At 44.9% G+C, this 19076-nt stretch overlaps 2 protein-coding genes and 1 long non-coding RNA gene across 7 annotated transcripts in view; 2 read left to right on the top strand and 1 right to left on the bottom strand.

Annotated features, from left to right (window-relative positions):
* The window catches only part of NRBP2 (nuclear receptor binding protein 2), a 32371-nt gene extending 18713 nt beyond the window's left edge, over positions 1-13658 (top strand). For 2 of the 3 annotated variants that reach the window (XM_085316185.1, XM_085316186.1), the window contains exons 11-18: positions 1075-1207; positions 1397-1499; positions 1652-1702; positions 2389-2524; positions 7674-7727; positions 9453-9516; positions 10403-10458; positions 12335-13658. In XM_085316185.1, coding sequence (XP_085172311.1) covers positions 1075-1207; positions 1397-1499; positions 1652-1702; positions 2389-2524; positions 7674-7727; positions 9453-9516; positions 10403-10458; positions 12335-12403 — 666 coding nt within the window. In that variant the 3' untranslated portion in view covers positions 12404-13658. The remainder of the gene's footprint in view (positions 1-1074; positions 1208-1396; positions 1500-1651; positions 1703-2388; positions 2525-7673; positions 7728-9452; positions 9517-10402; positions 10459-12334) is intronic. The other variant, XM_085316187.1, reaches the window with a different exon arrangement.
* Positions 11038-15143, bottom strand: LOC146589459 (uncharacterized). The gene is made up of 2 exons (XR_014897172.1): positions 14779-15143; positions 11038-13340 (listed from the first exon to the last, which is right to left on the bottom strand). It is a non-coding gene; the product is annotated as an uncharacterized LOC146589459 (long non-coding RNA).
* A 149-nt stretch (positions 15144-15292) lies between these two features.
* Positions 15293-19076, top strand: part of PUF60 (poly(U) binding splicing factor 60) — a 29705-nt gene continuing 25921 nt past the window's right edge. For 2 of the 3 annotated variants that reach the window (XM_085316181.1, XM_085316182.1), the window contains exon 1: positions 15293-15363. In XM_085316181.1, the coding sequence (XP_085172307.1) occupies positions 15337-15363 (27 nt within the window). In that variant the 5' untranslated portion in view covers positions 15293-15336. The remainder of the gene's footprint in view (positions 15364-19076) is intronic. The other variant, XM_085316184.1, reaches the window with a different exon arrangement.

A 19076-nucleotide genomic window follows, 5' to 3' on the forward strand; every position in this document is an offset into this window, starting at 1 on the left:
CACATGGAATAGAGAGCAAATTTACACTAAATACTTATGAATAGTGGTTGATTAAAAAAAAAAAAAAGAATAGACTGAGGTGATCAGATGTAGGGCTCAGCTAGACAAGAGTACTGACTAGCAGCCTGCTTACAGGCAGCTAGCAACTTTTATCCCTCTCCATTTTCTTCCCAGACCCAATTTGATCCCTGCTTTTTTCCTCCTTGCTCTCTTCCCTGAAGCATCCCACAATAAGTTTGTAAAATCTCAAATTCTTGTTTTATCTCAGAATTTCCCTAGGCATCCCATAATAAGTCCTATCCCTCTTTATGCAGTAGTCTGCCTTAGCTTACAAGGTATTTCTTCAGTTGTACCCTTAGCATCAGGCACAATGGCTTCACTGTTTGCCTCTGATGGTTTTAGGAGCAGCTGATTCAGAGAGTGCCTCACCCTGTCACTTTTCCTCTGATCATTGCTTGGTCTTTTTGTCTATTCCAAACAGCCCTTAGAGAAACTGCACAGAGCAATGAAAGAGGACAGACCCCAGGATGTAGCATGCAGAAGCATGCACTGCATAGAGCAGGGCATCCAGCTTTTCTACCATCAAGGAGCAGTAATGGGCAGATGCCAGCATCTGCCCCATCCTGCCACTGTTATGAATCTGTACAGCTCCTTCAGTCTGCCCTTTCTCCATTCCTACCAGCATCTTTCGTGTTGGGTTGTTGATCTCAAAGCTGATTCTGGTTGGCTGCCAGAACACACCTCTGCCTGTTAGGTTTTCATTGCAGAATCCTCCTTTCTCCGGATGAGACCAAGCAGAGAGCAGAGGTCTTGTGGCTAGATTGTTTCTGAATATGCAGCAGCACACAGCCCACTGTGGAGCACTGTTGCTTCCAGGAGGAGTGGGCGATTCTCTCAGTGTGGGTACGCTGCCTGCCCTGCCTGGGGCTACTGGCTGTGGGAGCCAGCCACTGAAATCTGTTGCATTTCAGGGAAATGCAAGTGTGAGAGGGAGTGAGGGCTGGCAGTAGTGGGGATGAAACAGAGGGAAGGTCCTGCTTTGCCTCTAGGTCATGCCTCTTTTTTGCCCCTCAGGAATTCATTTTGTCGTGCTTGACCCTCAATCCAGACAAGCGACCAACGGCTAATAACCTGCTCTTCCACCGGGTGCTCTTTGAGGTCCATTCTCTTAAACTGCTGGCAGCACACTGCTTCATCAACAACCAGTGTGAGTAACCAGAAGAAACCACAATTCTCCATTTGAGTTTGCACTCCCAGTTTTCTACCCTGTGCAGCCAGAGATGCAGAAGAACCTGGAGAGAAAGCAGTGGACTTGCAAATCCTCCCTGGGGACTGTGCTGCAGAGCCCACATGTACAGGAGCTCCCAGCTAATGCTGCTTTCTCCCTTTTCCCTAGATCTGATGCCAGAGAACGTGGTGGAGGAGAAGATAAAGGAGCTGGATCTGAACATGGTGATGGCAGAGATCCGGAGAGAGGGTCGGCCTGGAGCACAGTGGAGGTGAGGGCTGGTAAGGAGATCTTGGAGCAGCCCTAGGCAGCAGACTAGGGCATGTAGGCAGTCTGGTGATCTTGATGTTATGGCAGTAGTCCTTCACTCTGCTCTTCTATCCTGTTTCCCCCAGTGATTTTCCCATCCTGTTTCTTTCCTAGGTACTCAGAGGTCTCCTTCCTTGAACTTGACAAATTCCTAGAGGATGTCAGGTGGGTTGTGGGAATGTCCCTAGGATTCCATCACACATGCTGTTCTTTGGGCATGTGAATCTCTTCAGCCTCAGAGATCCAGACCCTCTTATTATATCTATACCAGTTAGTCTGTACTCTGGCCCTTACTAACTTCGGGGTATTGTTTGGGAAGGGGCAGCTTGGTCTAGGCCCAGCCATGCCAGGAACCATGTTAACCATTTAAAACCACAGATTATCAAGTTTCAGTGTCCAGAAGCATTCCCTGGCGCTGCTTCAGTTTCTGGAAGAGAAGTAGCCCACACTGCATATGTATGTGTATGTGTTGACCTGTAATGTGTCTGTCCAGCTCTGGTCCCCAGGCCCTCTCTATCCACAACTCTCCAGGCAGCATGAAGTGGTACCAGGGCCAGGAGCTGTGCTGCAGCACATGTGGAGTTTCCTATTTGTATGACAGTACCCAGTCATTTGTTTCATTCCCCCTCTGCAATTCCCTGTGCCTAGGCTGCAGCTGGCCAGCAGTGTCAGTGGTGAGGTGAGCTCTGTGGCCTAGTACCTTTTCACCGTGATGCCTGTCTCCCAGTACTGTCACTTCTCCTCTGGTCAGGGCAGTGGCTGTGGCTGTACCCCTTGAAAGTCTGACCTTCATCAAGGCTATAAGAGAGTGCAGGGCTCAGCTCGTTATCATCTCTCTATCTCTGTAACAGGAATGGGATTTACCCCTTGATGAACTTCGCTGTATCCAGACCCCATGCCCTGCCACGCGTACTCTCCCAGCCCCAGGAGGACCCCCAGAAAGCCAAGACTCCCACCCCAGAGCCCTTTGATGTGGAGACCAGGAAGGTAAGGTCATATGTAGGTGGGACAGATTCCATGCTGGTAATAGATAGAAAGTCTTCACTCTAGTCCAGGAGCGCCTCTCCCTTTGGCCAGGCACTGAAATCTAATCCTGGCGAGAGCATTTCTCCTCACTCTATTGGTTGCTCTGAGACTTTGATGCTCCATTTGGCTGGAGCTAGTACAGCTGATTTCACCTGGGACTTTTTGGCGCAGCCCTGTTGGTTCTGATTCTTTGGCCCAGCATTACTTCATCTCATTTTTACAGGCATCTCTGTGGCACAGTATATTCTGTGCCTTGCTGCTGGCATGTGAGTTTGAAATCCCATCATCGTTTGATACTGACACTGCAGTAACATACTGAGATGCCAGCTGAGACCAGGTGCTATTCTGCCTGGTGCTGCACAAACAAGACTGCATCCTGACACTGGAGTTGCAGGCAGGAAGGTCATGGGAATGGAGGAAGGGGTGCCAGGGTGGTAGGGAAGACAGGGCAAGAAAAGACAAATGGAATACTTAAGCAGAAGTGAAGCCTTCCAAAATCATAGTGTAATCCCTTTACTTTGTTCAGTGCTGCAGTGTGGGACAGCATACTCTGAGAAAAAGGCAGGCTGATTTGGAGGCCTCCATTGAAGAACAAAAGCTAGAAAACTTGCTTTGTTAGTCACAGGATCGCAGAATGGGTAAAGTTGGAAGGGACCTCTGGAGATCATCTAGTCCAACCTCCCTGCTCAAGCAGGGTCACCTAGAGCATGTTCGACACGGTTGCATCCAGGCGGGCTTTGAATCTCTCCAGAGAAGGAGAATCCACAACCTCTCCGGGCAACCTGTTCCAGTGCTCCGTCACTCTCACAGGGAAGAAATTCCCCCTCACGTTCAGGCAGAACTTCCTGTATTTCAGCCTATGCCTGCTTGCCTCTTGTCTTCAGTGGTGTCTTGGCAGCACTGAAGAGTCCAGCCCCATCCTCTTGACACCCTCCCTTCAGGTATTTGTAGACATTGATAAGATTCCCCCCTCAGTCTTCTCTTCTCCAGGCTAAACAGGCCCTGCTCCCACAGCCATTCCTCATAGGGCACATGCTGCAGTCCTTTGATCATCTTCATAGCCCTATGCTGCACTCTCTCCAGTAGCTCCATTTYTCTCTTGTCCTGGGGAGCCCAGAACTGGACACAGGACTYGAGATGAGGCCTCACCGGGAGGGGGCAGGATCACCTCCCTCAAGACCTGCTTGCAACACTCTTCCCAATGCACCGCAGGAGACCATTGGCCTTTCTGGCCACAAAGGCACTTGCTGGCTCATGGTCAACTTGTCCACCAGCAATCCCAGGTCCTTCTCTGCAGAGCTGCTTTCCAGCAGGTCTGTTCCCAGCCTGTACTGATGCAGGGAGTTATTCCTCCCTAAATGCAGGACTCTGCATTTGTCCTTGTTGAACCTCAGGAGGTTCCTCTCTGCCCAGCTCTCCAGCCTGTCCAGGTCTCTCTGAATGGCAGCACAGCCCTCTGGTGTGTCAGCCACTCCTCCCAGCTTGGTATCATCAGCAAACTTGCTGAGGAGGCACTCTGTCCCCTCATCCAGGTCACTGAGGAATAAGTTGAAGAGGATGGGACCCAGTACTGAGCCCTGGGGAACTCCACTAGCCACAGGCCTCCAACTAGACTCTGCCACTGATGACAACCCTCTGAGCTCTGCCTTTCAGCCGGTTCTCAATCCACCTCACTGTCCACTCGTCTAACCCACACTTCCTGAGCTTCTCTAGGAGGATGTTGTGGGAGACAGTGTCAAAAGCCTTGCTGAAGTCAAGGAACACAATGTCCACTGCTCTCCCCTCATCTACCCAGCCACTCGTTGCATCATAGAAGGCTCTCAGATTGGTTAAGGAGGATTTCCCCTTGGTGAATCCATGCTGGCTACTCCTGATCACCTTCTTTTCCTCCATATGTCTGGAGATGACCTCCAGAATGAGCTGTTCCATCACCTTTCCAGGGATGGAAGTGAGGCTGACTGGCCTGTAGTTTCCTGGGTCCTCCTTCTTGTCCTTTTTGAAGGCTGGCGTGACATTGGCTTTCTTCCAGTCCTCAGGCACCTTTCTAGTTCTCCATGACCTTTCAAAGATGATGGAGAGCGGCCTGGCAACAACATCTGCCAGCTCCCTCAGTGCTTGTGGGTGCATCCCATCCGGGCCCATGGATTTGTGGCTAAGGATTCCTCTCTCACATTTGAGTCTGTTGTTACCTGGCAAGAACTTTGTGCAAATGAATCCTCAGACCATGTCTGGGGAACTCCTGCCTGTCTTGCTTTTTCATTAGTTAGAGTAGTTTATGATACAAATGTCCAATCTGGCATTATATCTCTCTTTTTTTCTTTTTTATTAGGTTTTCAAGACATCACAACTGATAAAAAGATGTTGAAATTTCCTTATTTTGTATTCTTTGATAGAGGAGGATCTAGAGAGAGATGATGCAGTCAGAGACAATGCCTAGGTTACATGGCTGAGTGGTAGGGTAGATGGTAGCGCTGGAGAAAGGAGAGAGGAGAAGTCCAGAGGCTGTATCTGATGCAGGCACTGATACAAATTTAGGAGCAGGCAGGAAATATGCTATCTCCCACAACTGAGTCCCTGGTGCTGTCTTGGGGAGATACCATGCCCAGGACAAGAATTCATGCGGATCAGAATGGTTTCTAGACTGGTTCTATGCTTGGAGTACATTCATTGCCTTATGCATACACCTCAGCTTGGTTTGGCAGAAGATCTGTTCACCATCTCTGCACTGTGTGGATGTGTCCTAATAGTTCTGAACAACTGGTAGCGTGTAATCCAGTTGGATTTTCTGTGGCATAAAAAACTACTAATTTCACTCCTTCACACTTCAGACTCCATGTATCAGCTGTGAAGAGCTTTGCACCAGCACCATAGTTCTGATAGTTCTGTGCAGTGCCAGCCCACAAGGAATTGACTTTTGCTGGAAGGTCGAGGTGCCAGCAAGAGAGCATGGGATGCTAAGGATCTCAGATGCATATTGTCATTATTTGTGTGCTATTGTACCTTGCAAACACATAAGAGCAGTACATGTGAAAAAATGCTCTAGGTTTTGCACAGAGCAAAGTATGACTCCCAAGCATGTGAGCTCATCCTTTTGGTATAAGACCAGAGAACAGCTGGGCTAGGGGAGAGTGGCACAGGGCAATGAGAAAGTGCTTTTGACTGCTGTGATGTGTGATGGCTTCAACACCGGAGGCCTAGTGATGTGCAAGTATCACAGCTAAGGAGTGTGATAGAGGGACATCATCAGTGCAGTTCAATTTAGCAAGCAGTTCTGAGAAGCGATAACAGATACAGGTGATCACATACGTATTCTGCACACACTCACAGCTCTGCCCACTCTTAACTGTTATCAGCTGCTGTGCACCAAAAACAAATATTTGAGCTATATCAGAGTTCAACAAGCAAGGTACAGGGGATGATGACAAATAGAAATATCCATTTTAGTGTGGCACAGTTGCTCCTTTTAATTCATGTGCCTTCCTGCTGTGATCAGGTAGGCCAGAAAGTTGGGGTGGAAGCCCACAATGCTTCCCTAGAACAGATTTTCTCATCATCATAAATGCTATTTATCTGTTACTCCCTGTGAGTGTTAAAAATTGCCCAGATGTTGCAGAATGTGAATAAAATGGCTTGGGCCAATATTTCCATGGTACTATCTTGGACAAAGTAACATTGACACCATCATTATTATACTGCATGTGGACAGTATATTTAGTTTCAGGTCCCCAGTGCAAGAAAAACATTGAAAAAGTAGAGCGAGTGCAGCAGAGGATGGACTAGAGACCTCCTGAGATCCATTCCCACCTGAATAATTCTGTGATCATGGGCCATGAGGCAGAGAGAGCTGAGGGGCAGGTAGTAATGATGCACTCAGACATCAGCCCTCTCTTTGACAATATCAGCAAGATGCTAGACAGTTCCRTGTAATTAAGCACATTAACAAAGGAGAGCACAGCCAGACACTGTACTGGAGTCACTCAGTGTAAGGACAAGGTGCCTGCCCTAGGTACACAGTAACGTTGGTTCGCCCTTCTTGGAGGAGAAATGGATGGTCTGGAGAAGATAAAGGTCAGAAGCTAGGGAGTTTCCTGAGTGGGAGAATTAAAAGCCTGGGGATGTTCATTATAGGGAGGAGCTGTAATAGAGGAGTAGAAGGGCAGAGGAAGTAACAAGCGTATAACTCACCTCTGAGCATAAGCTCCAGATGGAGGAACGGGAATGCATAGCACAGGTAACCTGGGAAAACAAGCCCTCTGGTTAGCTGCCAGGACAGAAGTTCAATTAGATCAGAAAAAAACAGACCTGTTTCAACAAACAGATTATTTAGTTTATTTTGTGGAGACTACATATAACTCTTCAGTATCTGTGTGGCTTCAGGAGCTGGTTCTTTGTCTGCATATGAATGAAATACTGTTGGAGTGTGTGTGGAATGTTGATTCCTTACTGGGGTTTCTGTCTGCTAGGTTGATCAATTGCATGCTGTTGCTGTCTGACTTTCCCTTTTTTCAGATAACATGATTTCTGGTGTGAAACATTTTATCACTTCATAGAACCTTGAAACTGACATATTAATAAAAAAGCAGTATTTAGCTAACATATTTGAATGTCCTGTGACTAAAGCAGCAATGCTGAGTTTCCAAAAGAAACTCCACATGCCATTTTAGTGATATTTGAGATTTCAGTTTCTCTCTTTTTGTTATATTTAAGATTGGTTCATCCCATAAGGACATGAACAAATACTACATACTAAAATGTAACCAACAGTTTGGACGGGGCTTCAGGGGAAGCCTTCCCCTGACAAACAGGCCAGAAGAATTAATACTGATTGTAAAATTATTCCAGAATTGCAGCTTTTTCAGGTTTCTCTTACCTACCTTAATCAGCTGATGTTGGGCATGGTTTGTAACTGGATATTGGACTAAATAAACCTTCAACTGTTCTACCTAGACAATTCTTAGAAATGTAAAGAGAGGTGAAAGATCAGGTTGGCTGTTGGGATTATGGGGTTTAAGTAGGAATTTGATCATCATTGCTGAGGACATAAGTAAAGCGGAAATGAGGGAGCTAGAGGGGCTATGGCCAGGATGATATTTATTTTGGCCTCTTCTAGGTGGTGCAAATGCAATGTAACATGGAGCTGAATGAAGACAAGACTCAATGGCATGTACGTAACCAGCCCCACCAACTCCACTCACCCCAGCAAGATGAGGCACTGGGGCAAGACCTGCATCTCCAGTATCTGACTGGGACAAAGTTTGGTCTCATTAGTTTGCTCCAGTACCCAAAGGACCCATTCAGTATTGAGACCGGGATGCTAGGACTGCATGGACATAGAATACCAAGGAGTTCAATCTCACAGCCTAGTAGGAGAGGTGGGAATTGTTAGATACAGTTAAACAGATTTGTGGAGACGTTTTCTCTAGGCTCTATATGAATAACCAGATAAATCTCCTATAGCAGCTCTTCAATTCAGCTACTAAATACAGTTAAGGTTCCTCCAGGTGCCTCAGTAGTAGCACAGTCACAAGCAAGAGAGAGCAACCCAGGGAGGAGTTTGGAGAGGCATGTGAGCTGGCCATTGGCAGGATGGTGCCAGGCGATAAGAGGGCCACTCTTAAAAACAACATAATAGCAAAGCTGCTATGGCTGGTAAGTGGTCAGTAGTGCTGTTTGCCAGTTTTCTAGACAGCAAGCAAAGCAATTCTAGCAGTTACCATAAATTAGACTTCTCTCCCCAGTGAAGTAAAGGAATAGTGATTACGAAAAAAAGCATAAGGCTGATGAGCAATGGAATGAGGATCAGCTCAAAGACTAAAATCAGGTCAGGCACGCTTTAAACTTGATTTGATGAGAGACAAAAGGTCAGTGAACTGCTGATTGTCCTGCAGTGTATAAGTGATGCTGATGCAAATCATCAGCACTGATACACGTGACTGGTCTACACTGAGTTTTGCTGAAAGAAACTGATCTTACATTGTAAACAGGTTTGCATACACAAATACACAGTGAGCTGACAAAATGCAGCCTTTCTGCGCTTGACTGAAATTACCTTCACAAGTGACACTAACTTTCCTCAGAGCAAAGGGAGCTCCTCCTCACGAGGCGGTACATTTTCTGTCCAAAGAGGCTCTTGCATGTCTGCAGCCAGTGCATCCAGGCATACATAAGCTGCAGCATGCAACACCTGTCAGCTTAAGCTGAAATGTTCTAGGATGCACCTAGCCTACCTTAATGGACACTGCGTCCATTCATGCATCAGGAGTTGGCCCTTCACACATTTCAGTTCCCATGGTCAAGCAGTGAGAGAAGTGATCCATTTGTGACGCTGGGAAGATCCTGTATTCGGCCTCAAAGGCTTGTGATTTGAAGCAGAGGAGGAAGGATCTTTCTTTTACATCCCAGGGAGTGCCTCAGAGCCTACACTCAGCTCCACCCCTCATCTCTAGTCAGCAAGGACCTATTGGCCAGAGAGCTTCTGATCAAAATCTTCCCTCCAGCTAACATCATTCCATGGATATAGTTCTCCTTTCCCCCCAAAAAACTTCTTACCTTTGATCTTGTCCCTTTATAATAAAAGAAACCCTAAAAAGAGCAAAGCCATCACCCCGTTCTGGCTGCAGGACACAAAGTCCATGGCATCTTTGTATGCATATCTTTTAGCTCTACTGCTTTCCAGTTTAACAGCTTCAGGTTAGCTGTTACTGTTGAGACAGTATTTCCCTGAGACATTCAGACTACCCCCTCCACAAAGACAGCTAGCATGTCAGCAATTACCAGCATCACCCCTACTCATGCCTGCCAGCAGCTTCTAGTGCTGATGTAAGAGTCAGCACCTTTCTTTTTTACAGAGAAACTGGTGTCTGTAAAGCTTGCTCTCTTCTTTCTGCAGCTCACTCTTCTGCTGATTCTGGAAGACAGATTGCATCGACAGTTGAGCTACGACTTGCTGCCGAGTAGGTTTACTTGCAAGATCCATTTTCATGTATAGATGCTGAAGTATTGCCTGATGTCCTGGTCAGGTTTAGGCTCAGAGACACAGAGGTCCTGGATCCACAGATTGTGTTTACTGTCAGATTTCCTTTCCTTCTTGTCCTGGGAGAGTAAACCCTAACATTCATGTACTATTTTTTGTGCGCTCAGACATTGAGCTTACAACCTTTAACGTGTTACTATCTCGCACCCTAGAGTGAACCGTTGGGCCATCAGGAATATGCATGTTACCCTGAATGCCTAAGTGTGTAACACTGAATTGTCAGTATTGTACTGGTCATTTCTTCCTTCATTTCTCAACTTTGTTGCAGGCTCCATGATACTTTTCAAAGGAGAAGGTAAACTCTCTTCTAGGGGAGCCCCGTGGCTCTGGGGAAGGATCTTCAGAGCAAGTCTAGCACAGCAGGCTCCTTCCTAAAACATGCAGGAGCCCCTTCTTGCCTTGTAGCCAAACTGAAAGATAAAGCTGGGAAATTCATGTTTGGGAGTTGTTACTTCACTAGTTTCTTGTACTTTTTGTCTACAGGGATTGGCTTGTCTGCTTTTCATGCTGAGCCAAAACAAGCAAAAATCTCAGTGATACATTGCCAAGACTTTGTGCTTTGCCTGATTTGGGGCTAGTGCTCATTTCAGCCCAGAACTTTGTGCAACAGTCATTCATTGCTCACCTCTGTGCTCTGTTTGCCCCAGGACTACTTAGCAGTTACTCAGCCAACCAAAGGTTTACAGCATGTGTCTGCAAAGCAGAATGTAGGTGTGCTGTGTGTCAAGATAGATGTTCTTTACTAGTAAAGGAGAAACTAAGAGATGCATGAAATTTTCTGTTCTCACCATTCCTTGTTTCTGCAGCTGATAATTCCAAGGATTTGGCCACAGAGCTCGTGCACTATGGATTCATCCATGAGGTAAGCCTGCTAGCTACTCTTCATCATCTCAGCTGTGCATGAATTGTACTTTCAACAGCACTCTCCAAATCCATGTGACACCTTATGCCTCAGAGGAATAAGGGCTGAATTCCCTTCCTCTTTTAGCAGCCAGGGAGCAATAACAGAAGCCAGCCTGTAGCTGTATACTATACACACTCCATCTTGTTGTGAGTGACGCTTGTTTATTTTGCTGCATGCTTTGCTCATGCCTGACTCCAGGCTGCTGTTCAAATGGCAGCCATATTGCGATGACAGGATTACAACGCTAATGCATCAAACTTGCAGTGATTCTGAGATGTGAAAACCAGAAGAGCTGCCAATGACAGGAAATTCAGATCACCTCCCATCTCCCAGAGAAATTGCCCAAATAGCTAGTGCTGCTTAGACAGCTGCTGCTAAGTCACTTTGCAAACTTCTGCCTGCCAGAAGAGACCACCTACCCCCCTGCCCCAAACACTGTACTTCCAGGCTCTCGCTTGGTAGTAAATTCCAAGAAACAGTTCAGAGCAGATCAGCCCAGTCATTCAAACAATAGAAAAGCCTTAAGGAAAGGCAGTATGGAGAGAATTAAATATACATTTATTTGTACTTTGTAAAAGTTAGGAATTTGGGGGCTATTGACAAAGCTTGGAGAATTCCTCATTCTGGATGCTGACATTAGTACTTGGGGGGGGTCAGCTTCACTGCATAAAAAATTTATGTGAATACACCTGCAAAAGGTACATTTAGACTTTCTTCATCTGAACATCATGACTATGCAGCTTGGCACTGAAATTTTGGGAATTTAGGGCAATCTAGTGCTGTAAAATATACCTCACCAGCCTGTGTTCCACAGACTGTAAATTACCCTTCTTTTTTCTTTCTCGTAGGAGATAACCTCCTTTTAACATGCTTTTCCTTCTCTAATAACTTTCCTACTCCTCAGGTACCAACTACTTTTTCTCTCAGATGGTATTACTGATTCATACCTCATTAAACTCTGAGCAAATGTCCTGAGCTTGTGTTTAGCTTAGAAGTGTCCTGCCTGTTTCTGATTTGAAGGACTTCTGTACCCAAATGCTTGTCTGATTTTCCAACTATAGTAGTTGGTCTAACAATAAATCACTTACACGTTAAAAATCTTGTCTTCAAAATCCAAGTTTTTTCTTAACATAAAAGTAGTATTGAGTAGGTAATTTAGCAGCAGTAGTGACAACAGGGTGCCTATGAGCAGTAGTAAACCACCTAGCTCTTTTATTATTATTATTATTATTTAAGTGAGAATTTCAAGTTGGTTTCTGTCAATTCCAAAAAAAACATGCATGGCACAAGGTGAGGCTGTTTTGCCCCCTTTAYATATCATTGTGTATTTGGATAACTTTTTCTTAGTGAAAAGACTACTAATTATGGTAGAAACCACCTACTCTTGAATGTATAAGAAAAGAGATTTCTGTACAAAATACTTGCCAAGTAAGCAAGAAAGGATGCTAATTTTTCTTTTTGATAACAATGAGGATATTATAGAACAGCTAGCCACAGAAAATAACTTTAGATCCAGTGATAAATGAATTAAATTAAACAAAAGCTGGATATGTTTTGTTGTTTTAGATTGGAAGTTCCAAAGACTAGTCTGCTGTTTTGCATTTTTATAGCACCTGACACGATACGGCTCCACTCTTGATTGATTATGTGATATTATTCAGTAAATACGATAATTAATAGTAGTATATTCCATGTGCTTGCAAGATGTAGTCTTACCATATTAAAACTCAGATATGAAACCTGATACCTTGGGATGGGATCATGTAAGGAAAGAGAACAGACATACAAGGTTCCTAAGCTGAATTAATACTTTGACTTTTTCCTTTTCTTTTAGGATGACTGTGAAAAGTTGGCTAACTTCCTAGAAAATGCCTTCCACAAATACCAATCTCCACCCTTGTGAGTCAGTCTGGAATAGAGGGGTCCTCCTGTACTACAAGGGACAGGAAGTGTATCAGACTAGAAGAAACTGTGGGGCTCCTGACCGAACTTCCTCCAGCAGTACTGAGCAGGCTGCTCACTCCTGACTGAATCTTTACAGTCCATGAGAGGTGTATGCCTTATCTGTGGTGTGAAAAGACAACAACAAATGGAAGAATAATCCACAGGCACAAGAAATTACATATGCATCATGTAAAAAATGCATCATGAGAAATCAGGACCAAGCAAGAATACATGTTGTTGTCCTCATTCCTGAAGCAGCAAGCCAGAGAGTTGTGAGGCATTGGGAGCATGGGGTAGCATTCCTGCAGCCCCTTGCTGGTGGTGGTTGTGAAGGTGCAAAGCTGCTGCAGGAGTTCCCCAAAATTGATAAATTTGCCTCTTGGAATGACAGGCTCTTTAACTGCAGGTCCCAAAGCTATTTTTTTTCCTCTTTGCCAGCTGGTAACACTTACAGAAGGGAAGAAAGAGCTGGCTTGAAAAGCTCTGCGGCAGTTTGCTGTCTGTCACTTTCCACTCTTTATATACAGCTCCTCCTGTTCTGCTAAGGTTCTTCCAACATAGATGAACCACTGTGATGCTTTGTAATTAGAATTGCACATCTTGGTGTAGGCTGAAGAGAGGACTTTGTGAGCTGGACTTGACATGGCATGGGAAGAAATTCAAGAAATCCAAATTCTTCAGCTGCATCCTAGCATACGGATCAGCAAGTGTCACTGGTGCTGAACAGAACCCTTGTCATTCCCCAGTTTGTCTTATGGCCTTCCAAAATCTCATGACATCTTAAGGAAACGCCTTGATGTCTCTTCTTTCCCTGTTTCTCCTGTGGTATTTGGAACTTCAGTCATCAGCCTGAAGAAAGGAGCAATCCTAGCTGCTGAGCATGTCGGGTTCAATTGCTGAAAAAAGCAAATAGGAATTATTTGTGTAGCAAAAGCTATGCAGTGCTGCTCCATGCTGTTCACATTGTGCCATGTGATGCCAGCCGTATCATGCTGTGCTATGCTGGTGTTCTGTGCTGTGCCAGTCTCCATGTGGTACTGCCTGCATTACGCTGCCCGGCTTTGCTGTGTTGCAGCAGTTGTACTATGCTGGGCTGGGTCTGCCATGCTAGAATGCTGTGAGCTGAGCTATCAAACTGTGCTGTATTTTCCCAGTTGTGCTAAGCTGTGCCAAGTTTACAGAAACTGACAAATCAATAAAGCCATTTAAAGTAACTTATGAGAGGAGTTGATGCACTGAGCAAAGCACTCCAGAATTTCTCAGTCACTCTTACAACAAACTGAGATGTGAAATAGCTCCCTTGAGTTCAGCAGGCTTGTCCACAAAGTCAGATAAATTGGGTAGAGAGGGACTTCAGTGAAGAAGCATCATACAGCTGCTTGACTGGGAGATTATTCTTTTTCTCCAGAACAACCTTGTACTTGACTCTACAAACTGGTAACTTCCTTCATTTACCATCTGTCTCATTTCTGCAGTGAGCAGTAACCCATTTCATCTGGCTGAATTCCTTGTTTAACATTGTCACAACTCAGTTTAATTGATGGATTTCCCTCCTGCTGACCGTGCTGCACTCAGCAATAGTGAGTTGTTAGCCAGCTACTGCTGGATGTCGTGAATATGTGACAGGCTGCACTGGCACTAGCAACAACCTAAGCATAAAGTGGAAATCCTGCAGTCACATATGCATGCTTCTTATAAATCTTGCCCATATATTATAGTTACGGTATTGCACATCTTTTAGTAGAGTATCTAGTCTTAATTTAAAGACTGTGTAACATAGGAACCCACTATGTCTCATTCATAAGTAATGTTTTCCAGTGGTTAACTAGAAACAGCCTGTTTTAGGCTAGAAATAAGGTACACTGTTTTTATGTTCAGTTCAAATACTGTACCTTTATCTGCTAGATGAAAATAACCTTTGCAATCTAAGACTTTCTCATCAGATAGATACTTGGATATTAAGTCATCTTTTAATTGCTTTTGATAAGCCTTATCAGTTTGAATTTTCTAAATCCTTTACTGTTAAGATAGACTTTCAGAATCTGTAAACTTTTTATAGCTTTCTCTTTAACCTTTCCTAGTCTCTCAGCATCTGTTTTGCAGCATGTCCACAGGCCACAATACTCCAGTGCTAGTTTAATAGTGTAATAACAGATCTCTATCCCTTACTGAATGCATTTTTCTTTTAAAGCCCTATTGGGAACACATATTCAGTGATGTCTTTTGTGGGTCCTTTGTATGTCAGAGTAGTATTTCTCCAGATCACCTGTTTCAGGCTGTTTGACCTTGTCATTACTTGTGTGTTTAAAATTGTACATCAGAGACTGGACCCACCTGGGAGGAACAAAGAATAGAGAGGAAAGGCTAGGGACAAGCTCAGGTGGCAGGCTGTGTCTCACTTCAGTAGTTCTCCGCTGATGTGTCCCACAGGTGTCCTCAAAGTACCTATTCAGCACACACTGCGCAAACCAAGGGCTGCTGTGGTGCTCATGACCCTTCGCTTTTAGCGTCTCCAGCCTGTTACAGCATCATCTCTGCTCGAGGTCGTGCGGTCTGGCCTCGGCCTCGGCCTCGGGGGGCACTCCTGCGGCCCGGCTCGGCCCGGCTCGGCCCGGCCCGCCCGGCTCCCAGACCGTACCAGCCCCCGACAGGGGCGAAGGCAGCGCCCCGAGAGCGGCCCCGCCGCGGGCGCTGCCCGGAAACGGAACCAGCGAAAGCCTCATGCCAACTGCCCCCCCATCAACCCCGGGCACGCGAGGCCCTGAAACTCTCGCGAGAAAACCTATCCTCTCCCGTCCAGCCATGCAGAAGATCTCGCGAGAGTTTCCCGGTTCACGCGCACTAGAAAACTCTCGCGAGATTTCTTCGCCGACTGCCGACGGAGTGGACAAGATGGCGGCTACAACGACCATCTCCCTGGTAAGTGGCGCGCCTGTTGCTGTTCCGCGGCGAGCATGGGTGCGGGCGCTGCCGGCCTGGGCAGCGCTGGGCGTAGCGGCTCGGCCCGGCCGTGGGGCGCCGCAGGCGGGGAGAGAGACCTGGTGGGGCAGGCCCGCGGCGTGGCGCGTGGCGGGGCGGGCGCCACGTCGTGCGCGACTGCCCCGCAGTCGGGCTTCTGCGCCGGGCCCGGCGGCACACTCGTGCCGGCGGCTCAGCCGCTGGCGGGGAGCTCGGGGCCGCCGCTGCCGGGCGGCTGCGGGCCTTTCGCCCGCTGCCGGCGGCCGTTCTGTGTGTTCCGGCATGTTACAGTGGCTCTCGTGTAACGGGACTCGTGGTCCGGGAGCCTTTTTGGCTTGGGTGGAGATCCCACTGGCTCAATGGGAGGGTTTGTGCCACGTTTCCGGCGATGACCACTGCTGAAGTCTGCCTGAACGCCCCCTCTTCTCCCGAGAAGTTACCGGGGTTCCCTAAGCAACTACCCGGGCAGAGCTAACCATACTGATTTTGGCTGAAGTGAGCTGGAGGCCTCTTGCAGCAGTGCAGAGTGAATAATGAGGAGCTTCTAAGGGTAATATATGTGGCTCAGGCATTATCTATCGTGCTTTCTGGATAGTATTTGGTTTAGCATGTGCTTTTTAATAATACTTGGGTTTAGGAAGTAGGTTTTCACTCTGTGGGGGTATGCAGAGGCTGCTTTCCCAGGTTTTGTTTGATGGTTTCAAAAATCTGTTTGTTAGATTTGTCTAGATGTCAGCCTTTTTAGAAGGTATCATCAGAGGCTTTTATTTCCCAGAACAGTATAGCGCTACACACAGGTTATTGAGGTGACACCACTGAAGTTCAAATGTAAACTCTTGATTACCTTTCTACAGCAAGAGGATTTTGGTGCTTAGTGGGTGGTGATTATTTTTATGTTGTTGTTTCTTTTATGTCCTTATCAAAGGATCCCAATAATGTTCATTTTTATTGTTATAAGAGTTCTTTGTATTTTCTCTATGCTCTGGAGGGCCCTCCCGAAGGGATTGGTAATGTAAGAAGCAGAATAATGTCATTTCATATATATGTATTTTTTTTTTCTTTCTGAATTAATCTTAAAAAGAAGAAGGTATTTCATTGAGATACTATCCAGGGCTTCTCTGGACTTTTTTTATTTTTGACCAACTATGGAATTGTGTAAAACAAATATATGAAATCTCTTGAGTATCAAGCCTATAGGGAAGGTAGCCTCTAACATCCCTAATGTGTTAGCTGTGGATGCTGGGGAACTGCAAGGCATTTTTTGTCATAGAAAATGTTGGATTTTTCTGATGAGCAGAACTAATTCTAAAGCTGCTCTATTTTTCTTACAGGACCTACTTTTAAAACTGTGAAAGAGTTGTCTTTCGTGGTATTTCTTTTTTCGTTTCACGAATATCAGTGTATACAATGAGGAGCAAATATGGATAACTCRTACTCTGATTCCCTTGTCTTTGCATATCCAGGCCTTCATTAAGCTTGGGGACTTGCCTGCTTAATACTGAGAATGAATGTTTGAGTCTTGAAAGTGTAATGTTAAATGTGATTCCAAAGACAATTAAAGCTAAAAGAACCTCATATTGTTTAGTGAATGTGACTACATTGGCAAGACTTTTGCTCTTCCTCAAAATAAGGTAGTGCTTGTCCCTTATTTCACATCACACAGGCAGTTCCTTTGATGTCGCTGTATTTTTTGATACATGCATTATAAAAAGTGACAATACATGCATTTCAAACCCAACCTAATTGGATAGCTTTATAAAAACCAGCTACTGCATGGTTACACTGTGTGGAAGTGAAATGATGCAGTGAGACAGAAGACTGTCAGAGCTGCAAGCGAGCTTACAATACTTTATCAGTGCCTTGCAACATAAACAGAAAAATAAAGACATTACTTCAGAGGTTTTATTTCTTTATGTATGTTTGTATATATACATCACTGTAAAAGACTTGTGTTACTTTTACAAATACGGCATTTGGAATGAATATTCTTAAGGGCTGAGCATAGTACAGTAGCCATGAGGATTTTGATTACTCCTTGTTTAGCTAGCTTCCAAATATTCAAACTTAAACCTACTAGTTTATAGTATCAGCATAAAATAATTCCAGTTTGGAGAGAGATAATTATGTTACGGATCAAGTATTGCATGGTGCTCAAGCAAGTAAGTCTTGCTGAGGTCATTTTTCCTGGGGCTAGGAGCAAGGCATGGACATTACTTGGGAGTCTTCAGAGTCATATGGACTCTGTGAACTTAGTTTCAGAGCTGGTTGTACAGTGGTGGATGGCTGTATTGGCCAGAGCAAGGAGGTGGCAGTAGCTCCTGATGAGGACAAGAAGGTGGCAGCAGGAGTCCTGTGGTGGAAGGAGATGCATAAGTATTGGCACAGGTATGGAAAGTGAGGAACAGGCTGCATACTTGGAATATGTTGATCTCACTCAGTAGTGTTTCCCTAAGGAAGACTGCCTCTGTTGGTATGTCTGTCATTGCTGGCATATTTTGGGAAGAAGCAGTAGCTATCATAACCAAAGAAAATTCATGGCTTTTTTTCTAACTAATTCTTTAATAGAGTAAGAATGCAAGGCTTGATATGCAAGGAAGTGGCCTTTTTGTTTTACTTGCTCCCAGATCAGGTGGTATCTCAGTGTTTGAAGGGTATATGGTAAGAAACAATTTCCAGGAACAAGAATTCCGACTTGAAAAAGTGCTGCATCCTTTTATTTTAAACTTCAGAACACATTAAGCATTTTGAATAGTGCATTCATTCTTGCCATTGCGATACTTCTCCAGTGAATTAAAAACACTTTTTTCTTTTTTCCCTTTCTTCCCACTCCATCTCCTCCCATTAAGTGGATTTTTCTTTCATTTATGTGTTGTGTTTTGTGAGTTGCATTCTGATCAAAAAGACCTTGTTGGAAATGGACAAGATGCATCTGAGCATGTGTTTATGCATCAGTATTCTCATGACTGTGCTGTGCCCCACTGTGCTAAAAAGCAGAAATGTGGTCTTAGAGTTTTTTTTAAATGAAGATACAATTCAAAGGTCCTCGCAGCCAATTTTTGCATGAAGATTCCAGGGTTCTTTCCTTACAGGTTCAGCACTAGTGCCTCCAGCTCTCTTATATCCTCTTTCCTTGCTGGAAAGACAACTGACTGCTTTATGATGTGACCAAGAAGCATGCCTGTAGAAAGTTCAAAACTTCTGCTGTCTATGAGGACAGCTTCACCACTTACTTTACTCAGGGACAATCTAAACCATGAAGACTGGATAGAAGAGCTTTTAAAGTTAAGGATGAAGTCTCTTCACTTGAGAGGAACACAGTTCTGGAATTTAATAAGCGTAGATTTTGCTTTCAGCTAACTTTCTGAAAGATTTCCAGTATAGACACTGCTGCTGTCCTGGAAACAGTCAAATAGGAAAAATATTTAAAAACTGGAGGGATTTTGCCTGTCAAAAGGAAGAGGTCTTGCAGGGAACCTGGGGTTATCTTACTGGTTCTAAGTCAAAGATACAAAATGTCTAATTCATTTCAAATATAGTGTATGCTTATTTGCATGATACAAGTCTACCTTATATTGAGCCCCTGAGTTAACAGTTATTGAATGTATTTTATATTGATCCATTGATTAGAATAAAAGACAAGAATCATCCCTCTCTTAGCTTTTTTTTTTTTTTTT

Source organism: Rhea americana, unplaced genomic scaffold, assembly GCF_003343005.1.
Source record: "Rhea americana isolate MKP2758 unplaced genomic scaffold, rheAme1 scaffold_456, whole genome shotgun sequence".
Taxonomy (NCBI): Eukaryota; Metazoa; Chordata; class Aves; order Rheiformes; family Rheidae; genus Rhea; species Rhea americana.